This window comes from Momordica charantia (assembly GCF_013281855.1).
Source record: "Momordica charantia cultivar OHB3-1 chromosome 5 unlocalized genomic scaffold, Mcharantia_2.0 BLBB01000005.1, whole genome shotgun sequence".
Lineage (NCBI taxonomy): Eukaryota > Viridiplantae > Streptophyta > Magnoliopsida > Cucurbitales > Cucurbitaceae > Momordica > Momordica charantia.
In genome coordinates this window covers 24623471-24633146 of record NW_028275163.1, presented here as the reverse complement: position 1 = coordinate 24633146, position 9676 = coordinate 24623471, and the positions used below count along the sequence as shown (strand labels likewise).

General features: G+C 37.6%; 2 protein-coding genes and 1 long non-coding RNA gene across 4 annotated transcripts; 1 reads left to right on the top strand and 2 right to left on the bottom strand.

Annotated features, from left to right (window-relative positions):
* Positions 1–435: 435 nt before the first annotated feature.
* LOC111014925 (alpha 1,4-glycosyltransferase family protein) lies at positions 436–1977 on the top strand. The gene has a single exon (XM_022289797.2). It carries the CDS (start codon positions 436–438, stop codon positions 1678–1680), a length of 1245 nt encoding a protein of 414 aa, XP_022145489.1. The 3' UTR covers positions 1681–1977.
* A 281-nt stretch (positions 1978–2258) lies between these two features.
* Positions 2259–3018, bottom strand: LOC111014926 (uncharacterized). The gene is made up of 2 exons (XR_002601955.2): positions 2607–3018; positions 2259–2469 (listed from the first exon to the last, which is right to left on the bottom strand). It is a non-coding gene; the product is annotated as an uncharacterized LOC111014926 (long non-coding RNA).
* Positions 3019–5145: 2127 nt separating this feature from the next.
* On the bottom strand, positions 5146–9292 carry LOC111015074 (auxin transporter-like protein 2). 2 transcript variants are annotated; one of them, XM_022289990.2, is made up of 8 exons: positions 8646–9292; positions 8290–8484; positions 7890–8188; positions 7616–7799; positions 7438–7535; positions 6759–6966; positions 6362–6619; positions 5146–5627 (listed from the first exon to the last, which is right to left on the bottom strand). In XM_022289990.2, exons 2-8 carry the CDS (start codon positions 8455–8457, stop codon positions 5406–5408), a joined length of 1437 nt encoding a protein of 478 aa, XP_022145682.1. In that variant the 5' UTR covers positions 8458–8484; positions 8646–9292; the 3' UTR covers positions 5146–5405. The 2 variants fall into 2 exon arrangements, with proteins under 2 accessions (XP_022145682.1, XP_022145683.1); XM_022289991.2 differs by having other exon boundaries at positions 8290–8469.
* Between the last annotated feature and the right edge of the window lie 384 nt (positions 9293–9676).

Here is a 9676-nt window from a genome sequence, read left to right as displayed (position 1 = left end):
TCATCCCTTCTCCACGTTTTTTCACCTCTTGAACTGTAATTACCGAAACTTTTTAGCAGTAATTATAACTACTTTATAACATGATGTGAATGTCTTCTGCAGTAAGAAAAATGTTACTTAAATGTTGTCATCCTCGACCGTCGGATCACTAAAACTAAAACACATCGCCTTTGTGATAAGTATCCGTCATTGAACTAAAATTTTAGATTTGACCTTTTCAATCCTATTTCCTTCCGTGGACTTTACAAAAAAACGGACCAGCCCCATTCAGCAGACCAAGCAAGCGGCCTGAATAAATTAATTCCCTTCCAGATATGTCTTCCATTGGTGTAGTCGCCAACAAAGTTTCTCCATTTCCGAGTCTATTCAAATAGCTTCATTTGTGCATATCCCAATGAAAATTTCACTTCTTATGTGAAGAGCCTCCAGGGAAACATGTCTGGAAGGTGTGCTATATCACCAATATTGCCAACTGTCTTGTTTGCAGCCATCATCTTCCTTGTATGTGGAGATGGCATCATCTACAAGGTTTCGATTCGAACAGTATCGAGAGATGAGAACAAAATTTCGAACTCAACAATTACGTGCGTAACACAAGTACAAATTGAGTCAACTTTAGAAGAAGAGCCACTGCAGTCCTCTACAGAATACAAAGATGATGACAATAGTGAAACTCTCGATTCCTTGGTAGTTCCATCCGATCTTTCAGAAAAAAAAGCAAGAATTGATTGGTTTAGGAAACACCTTCCCGACTTTCGAATTTTGCAGTCAAACAACTTGACGCAGCAGTTTGATAATCGACTTCTGGAGTTTCTTAGCCACGAGTGCGAGACGCAATTCTTCATGACATGGATATCTCCAGCAAGGTCTTTCAGAGGAAGAGAATTACTGGCAGCAGAAAGTGTTTTTAAGTCTCACCCCCGTGGATGCTTAACTATTCTATCAAGAACGCTGGATTCAGAAAGAGGGTACAAGATTCTTAAACCTCTACTTGATCGTGCGTTTAAAATTCTGGCAATCACACCGGACTTGCCTTCTCTATTCAAAAACACCCCTGTTGAGGCTTGGTTTGATGAGATGAAGAGAGGAAAAAAGGACCCAGGTCTGATTCCATTAGCTCAAAATCTATCCAACTTGATGAGACTTGCAGTTTTATACAAGTATGGAGGTGTTTACATAGATACAGATTTTATTGTTTTGAAGTCTTTCATGGGGTTGAAGAACTCTATTGGCGCACAAAGTATTGATCCAATATCTAAGAGCTGGACAATACTAAACAACGCTGTTCTTGTTTTTGATAAGAACCATCCTCTTCTAGAGAAATTCATGGAAAATTTTGCATCAAATTTTGATGGGAGCAGATGGGGATATAATGGACCTTTTCTGGTCTCCAGAGTAGTAGCAAAGGTAACAGGAGCCAAAGCTACACCTGGTTTCAATGTCACGGTATTACCACCAGTGGCGTTCTACCCAGTGGACTGGAATAAGATTGGTGAACTTTTTAAGAAGCCAGAAAACCAGGCTACTTCTAGTTGGGCCAAAGCAGTGCTTGCTCAGCTAAATAACGAGGCTTATGGAATACACCTATGGAACAAGCATAGTAAGAGTTATATCATGCAAAAAGGAAGCGTCATAGAAAGATTAGTCTCTGATCATTGCATTATTTGCAGCAACACTTAGAACTATGAAAGCTCTACAAGAATCATTGTAAAGATGTACGGAAAACGAGAATCTAGTTTATACACTAACACTGAAAACCTCCAGCAAGAATGAAGTGGAACCATTTTCCTCCCAAGAATCATAATGGGATCATGACTTAATCTTTTCTCCCAGATGCGAATTACCCCAAATGATTGTTTTCCCTTAACTAGGCGTTTAAGAGTTTGAATCTTCTCCGTTGTATTCGTTTACTAATTTTCTACATTATCATGATTTGAAAGAACTATTCTCTGATTCTCTTCAACCCAATCTCTCTCTTACTCCGTACAACATTAAGAAATTAGAAGATAAAAAGTCAATGATACTCTAATAGACAGGAAGTATCAAATTTGCATTATTATATCTGAAGTTTACATGAGAGGCAGCAGTTATTGCTTTCGGGCAAAATTAACCAATCTCCAAGCTCTAGGACTGTTAAAGCCACTTCACCTTCATAAAGTTACCAATGTCCTTTCCCCAATTAATCAGTTGCAGGAGCCCAAAAATTATTTGGAAACTATAGAATTAATTGAATAAAATGTTCCGATCATGCGAGCAAATGCAACAGGAACGAATAAAATCATATCATATCAAACTAATTTAAAAGTTAAAAGAGTAATAACGTTAAATGCAGCTTAGCTGGAGAATAATGACTCGTCAAAATCGATTTCAATAAACTCGTGGTCATCGTATTTATCTTTCTTTGGAGAAGATTCAATAACAACGAGTATCTCTGGCCCGCACCCCTATTGTCTTCTCTTGAAGCCTTGCCTGCGAATAATTGTATTAGAAAAACAGAAGTCCAAGCGATAAGGGCCACGAAAAGAATATTATAACACAAAATTATAATTAATCAGGAAAGCGACGCCAAATATTTATAAAGAACATATGGGCGTTAATTTCCATACCTTTGATTAAATCGCTTTTCCTCGCTGATACCTCATAGTTCATCCCCTCCGCCACAACAAATTGAAGCAGCTGTAAGCGAAAACTGATAACGAAAAAGACAGACGAAGGCACAAAGCTACGAATCGACATTGCGAAATAAACACCGGAAGGAATCGACCGAGGAATAAAATTCGTAGAAAACGAATTCCTAGGGTTCAAATTCAAGGAGAAAGACGAAGAAATCGAGGAGTTTAAAGTGGAACAGTGGAAGCGGACGCCATTACTGAGTCAAGAAGGTAGGTGAAGAAAGGCAAGATCAAGGTCGGAGAAACGTGAAAATTTGGCGGGACGACGACTTTCCTCTTTGTCCTTTATATTGAGGACGCCTTTTAAAATAAAATAAAATATTTCATTATCCTCAATGGCATATTAATCTACGTAAATCAATGAATCGTGTAAGAAAGTATAATACTTTTATCAATGGAGAAATCGTATGAAAAAAAAATGATTTGCAATATTTAATAACTAAGAGTCAATGACTATTATCTAATATCAACCAAAAATAAATAAATACTATCGTCTAATAATTATTTAATATATCAAATCCAACAACCAAAACTGAATTTTTAGAAGTTCCTTATTATAATATAAAGTTCTTGGCTTCAAATAAAAAATAGCAATGGTACTTTCTTATTTTTAGGAAGAAAATTAATTGTCATTAGAGAGTAGCAATTTTACTGTCAAGGGAATTTATGATTCAATGGAAGGGATGAAAAAAGTTATTTTTTCAATTTAATTTTCGGGCAGAGTAAGGATACTTAATACATGTAGCCCGGCCCACGAAGTATTGCAGGACCAAACTGGCAGCAGAAAGATCAGGCCCAGTTGTTCCAAGATAGACTCTTGGAGGGCCTTCATGTAGTATAAGCCCGTCAGATAATGGGCCGAGTCCACTCCCGTCTTCTCCAAATGGGCTTCGGAAGCCCAATATCTGAACGGATGAAACTTTAAATTACAAAAAATAAAAAATAAAAAGGAAAAAGACAATATTGGATTCCAAAAAATTAGGTGGAAGGACGGAGGTTTGAAGATCTGAGTCAAGAATTGTCAAAAGGAGACAATCCAATCCAATCACTTATTGTTACAGAAAAAGAATAGCCTTTTTGTGGTGGGCTGGCCATGCTTTGAATAATAATAATTATTATTTTATATAATTTGATCAAATAATTATATGATAAGTAATCAAATTTTGTTGGATCCCAAAGAAAGGAAGAAAAAAAAAGGATCCGGCGGATTAATTGACCATGTGGGTTTGCATGTGCAAGGCCACGTGTGAACCACGTGAAAACTTGGCATGGAATCCCACCTTACAATGTCCGCTAACACCGTTTAGACCGTGCCACGTTCCACTTTCACACTTCAACACACATCCAAGTCCAACCAACGTGTCTCTTTTTTTTTTTTTTTAAATCTCTTTTTTGGGCACATTTGAACAAATAGAAATTAAGGGGATTTAACCACCGCACTTCAATAAAGATAATCAGTGCCTCATTAGTTATACTTATATTGTCATTATATTTTTCAACGGAAATTTGTCAGAGTTCCCAAATTCGACTTTCAATAAACCTAGATGAGTTACGAGAGAGATGGGTATAGATTGAACAAACACTCTAAAACTTAAGTAAATGATGATTTGAATTCAATAATTCGACTTCAAAACAGAATTGCAAACTTGAGTTAGGAAGTTCGGACAGTTATGGATTGTCAGATATGAGGTCGAAATCCTCCGATCTTTTATGTGAAGCTTGTGAGATTCTCCGGTTCAACTTGAATTTTAGGAGCACATTAGACTTTTTGCTGTAGACAACAAATCTAACTTATCTTTTATAGCTGAGTTGATTGGCAATATATCGTGTGTCATTCAACTGACTTTATAAAATTTAGTCTTAACTATAGACATTTGAATAATGATTTCTAACGATACATGTTTAATTTCATAATCATTGGCCCGATGATAATTCTTTTATATTTTAAATTTTAGATTATAAACACTATTTTTAAGTGATTGTGTACTTTGTTATTTGCTTTTTCTTTTGCATTTTCAAGATTCCAAATTAAAAAAAAAAAAGAGTTTAAGATAATATTTTTAAGAAAAATAGCTAAAAATTGAAAACCAGACAAATTTAGAAGTATGACTAAGATAAAATTCCATTCATTTTTTTTTATAAAATAAATCAACTTTATTTCTTAAAACATATCCTGAATAAATAGTTGAACTCTGACCAGTCTCTTTTCTTGAAGACATCCACTGTCAATATTCTCCAACATATAAAACAATATTTTTGTTGAATGATGAAGGTTCTATTTATGCATGCAAACTGATTGCATTGTTTTTTTACTTCTAAATTTCATTATACTTTTAAAAAAGTTACCCACAAATATAGTGATTTTTAACTTGGAGTATAATTCTTAGGCAAACGTATTATACATCAGTTGGGGAAAAACCCCAAGATTAAAAAGCCACGAGATTTAAGAACTAGATCCCTAAATTTATGGCAATGGTAATAAGAAGATATTTTTTAAAGAAAATATAAAGTAAGCTACAAGTATAGTATATTAAATAATATACTTAGCTAAATTGAGCCAACGATTTGACTTTCATGAGAATCACTACGATTCAGCACACTAAGGGGAAAAAACTGAAAAATCTAACACACTCACGAGAAGAACATGGGCAAGAAGCTAGTGATTTTCACCCATTGGTATGATACAAAATATGGAGGGGAAGACGAGGACGAAGCCGAAGCACGGTGGCCGGTTCAATGATGAGGTGCAGCAGCCACCGTGGAGGGTGGCGGAGCCTTGCATTGATAGCATTTCGCAAAGAGCCCAAAGGTGTCGACTTGCCTAACGAAGTTGGTCATACTGGCCCAACCCCCGAACCCGAACCCGACCACAAGAACCCACACCACAACAAATGTGTTCAACACATACATTCCGACCCAGCTCGGAAGGAAGAACGGGGGCTTCTCCGCCGCATTCTACAGAGGAAGAAGGGAATAAAAAACCAAAAACAAACACTTTAAAGAGGAAGAACAAGAATTTCCAAGTTTAATTAGTTAATCTTGGTTTATTATATGGTATTTTATTTATGATTAGACTTTAGAGTGTGACAGAGACTTGAAATTCGCTGCTACAAAGTGGCCTACAGGCAGTGAGAGGAGGCCAGCTCATGGGAGGAGGTACAAGAATACAAGTCTTATGAATAACTAAACGAAAAGGACTCGTCACCTATTTTAATTGTCTGATAACATTTCCATATCAAACCCATAAATGCTTTTGTTCATAACTTGATATTCCACCCCCCCCCCCTCCTCAAAAACCCAACTACATACTTAAAGTTACTTCACAAAAAAACAAAATAAAACCCTAAATAAAATATAAACTATGTTCAAAATTATGATATCATCAATCACTTGTTTAGCTGCCGCACCATGCAGAGATTACACAAAATATTCTTAAACCCATGAAACAATTTTGAATCAAAACAAAATTTGGCCAACTACTCTATTTTTTGGGTTGAAAAAACTCGTGAAAAGTTAAGAAGCTAGAATAATAGATCCCATAAGCAAACAAATAATGAAGGCAAAAAGATTGTGGGGGCAAAAGCCAGTAAAAGAGAGGTACAGAGGGCAGGCAAATGTGGGGCAGAGAGAAACAGAGGGATTTTGATAGGGTAGGTGAATGCATTAAAGATAAAGATTAGAATTTTTACCTGTCGAGCGGAGGCCTTTCTGTAGGTGAGCATATGAGCCAATGCGGGGATAATATAGACCGTGAAGCTGACCAGAAGAGCGCCAACGGCCGAGTTTATTGGCCCAAAGAAGGGGAAAATAATGGCCAAAAACCAAATTGGAATCACCACTGGCAACCTCGCCACTGCTCTCAAACAAATGCTCTTCGTATCGTGCATTCCAATTACTTTCTCCCACACGAAGTACAGCGGCGTACACGCGAAACCGAACGTAATAAACTGCAATTTCCCCACAGTGGGCAGTGTCAGATTTCAGGGGAATTTGTACCACTTCGATTTTTCTCTAAGGGGACTTTTTACAAACACCTTCCGTGCAATAAATAGAAAAAAAGCAAACCGGAACGGAGTTTTCCCGGACCTGATGGATGAGCATGAGGATCACGGCGGCGTCACGGAAGCCGGATTTGGGGAGGAGGGAGAAGGCGTTGGAGTGGTTCAGAAGCTCGTCGCCGAAGGCCCAGTAGACGGCGGTGGCAGACGGAATCGTCAAGGTGAAAACATACAACGTGGCCATCAAGTAGATGTACTTGAATTTCTGCGGCTTCCACATGGCGTGCATAATTTCACTGAAATTAAAATTTCAACCCCACAAAAAAAAAATCATGAAAAAATTCGAAACCGACGATTAAACGGGAAAATAATGAAAAAGTTACGAGCTTTTTTTCTATTTTTCCCTTTTTTCTGTTTTAATGTATTGTTGTGTTGGTGACAAGGAAGTCACGCCTGCAGGTGAAGACAAACGCGACGATGGTGAATGTCGGACTCACTGGAAAAGAGGAATTTCTTTAAAAATAAATCGCAAACAGTTACATTTTAAGGTAGGGCCTTTAAGAGACACTGTACAATCTTCCCCCTTTTGCTCTCTTGGGAAAAAAATTTCGTTTTTCGGAGAAAACGAAAGCAGATTTTCATGTGATTTTTTCTTTTTGTGGGACTCCCCAACGCCGAGATAACCAGCAAAAAAGTTTTCAACACAACCCAATCCATGACGATAAATTTTCTTTTTTTATTTAAAAAAAAAAAACCCAAAAACTTACACAGTCACGGCGTGGCCGCCGAAGGTGTAAAGAATGTTGGTGGCGCCGGTGAAGTACAGAACCAGCTTCTTCGGGCCAGAGTGCTGCACGCCCTCAACCTAATTATTCAAGAAAAAGAAATTAGTTACGAGAAAATAAAAAGAAAGCAACGGCGGCGGAGGGTGGCCGGAGGAAAAACCTGGCCGTGAACGATGGCGGCGATGGCCATGTACCACGCGGTGTAAGTGGTCATTCCAAGCCCCAAAAATGACCAAATCCGGTAGTTGTGGAAAGAAGGTATGAAAACCGTTGTGGCGCAGCAAGCTCCAAAAATATAAGTCCAAGTCCTCTTGTCCAAATGGTCATTGATGTAATATATATTGCTATAAACCACCAAAAAAACGAAATCAAACACTCAAAATAAAGCAATCCCAGATCAAATCTATTGGTAAAAATGGCAAATTTTTTGTTACCTAGCACAAGCAATGAGCTGAATGACTGATCCAAACAAGAGGAAAGTACAGTTAAATGCGAGTCCAGCGGCTTTCCAATAAGGACCCAATAACCCATCCAGCACTTCGAACCACTGAATCACATGGTTTTTGAAGCTCACGTTCTCCTTCTCCTTCCTACTTCTGTATTCAATGTAAAGAACACTGATTAAATATGCAGTCCAGCTCCCAATTATTCCGTAGAAGATTTGAAACAAGATCCCAGACAGCATTCCCAGCTGGGAAAATGAATATGGCAGCGTCAACAGAACCTGCGCTACCTGTACAAAAAGTAGAACAAAAAAAGGTGTAAAAATCTGGGAATTTGGTGTTTCTGAGCTGAGAAAATGAACATGGGAACTTTTTTTTTATTTTTTTTTACTTGATTAGAAGCGCAGCTGAACCAGGCGTCCCAAGCGGAGCCGCCATGCCAGAGGAGGTTTTTGACGCTGAAAATGGGCTGAGATTCTTTGTCTTCTTGTTTGCCATCATGCTCTGTTTCGTTCAAGTTGGGAACTATGGCTTCCTCTGCTTGCTTCTGAGGCAACATTGTGTTGAAATCCTGGATAATAGGACACTGTATGAGACAAAAAACGAAGAAGTGGAATAAAAACTCCAAACCCCAGATAACGAAAGTCAAGAAAAAAAACCCCCAAATTGGGGGAAATGCTGGAATTCCCTTATAAAAATTAGACAGGAACAAAAGGGACAGAGTTTTCAGGGAATGAAACTAATTACCTTTGCTCGAAATGTCTCTTTCGTGTAAAGAAAGATTGAAGAGAACCCAGATCGGCCTTACAAACAAAAACAAAACCCAAATCCCCGAGTGTAGTTTTCAAATTGAATAAAAACAAAACACGAAGAAAGGGTCTGAATGAAGAGGGAGTTCAGAAAACAGAGCCGCTGCTGGCTTCCAAAAGAGGCCTTAAATGCGTTTGAGAAAAAAGAAGGAAAAAAAGAAAAAAGCTGGATTCAATTCAAAGCCCCAACTTTAATGCGCCACCAAATTCCCCAGAAATGGAAAAATAAAGGCACCGCCGAATTCAAAGACGGCGAGAGGCCTCAAAAGAAGAGCAGAACAAAAGAAAGAAAGAAAGAAGATCGATCAGTTGGCTGAGTTCAGTCTTTTTTTCTCTTCTCTTCTCTTTTTTTTTTTGTTTGGTGGGTTCGTTGAAATATACAAATAGTGAATATAAATCAAAGGGAAAACAGAGAAGATTGAAGAAGTGGAAATATAAGAAAGCGATGGAAGTGAGAGTGAGAGAGACGAAACACCGAAATGGGTTTGTAAACCACTTGGTGATTCGATTCTTTAGATTGTTAGATGAAAGTGAATTTGGTAAACAACAGCGACCTGGACGTTGTTCTCATCGATAACCTCTCAACCTAACCAAGAACCTCTCCTTTTATAGCCCAAGAAATTAAAGTTTCCTTCAAATTATGCTCTTCCCTTCCCCTTCGTATCATTGTTTTTACTACTTTCTTATAAAACGTATACTTTTGTTCTTCCAGCTCCATCGTGTCAAGTTCATTGAATTATTTCGGGTATAAACCATGGTTCATACAATACTTTTTAACATCTCAAGAAAAATACTGTTTTTTTTTCTTTATTACAACAATTTGAAGATATATTGATCAAACTTACGACCTCGAGTGAAGTAGATGTCAACTACATACTATACTCTAGAAAAACTGACAACTCATTTAAGAAAAAAAAAAGATTGGTTGATGAGAAGTCGGGTACTTTCCATTTTTGACAAATATATTTA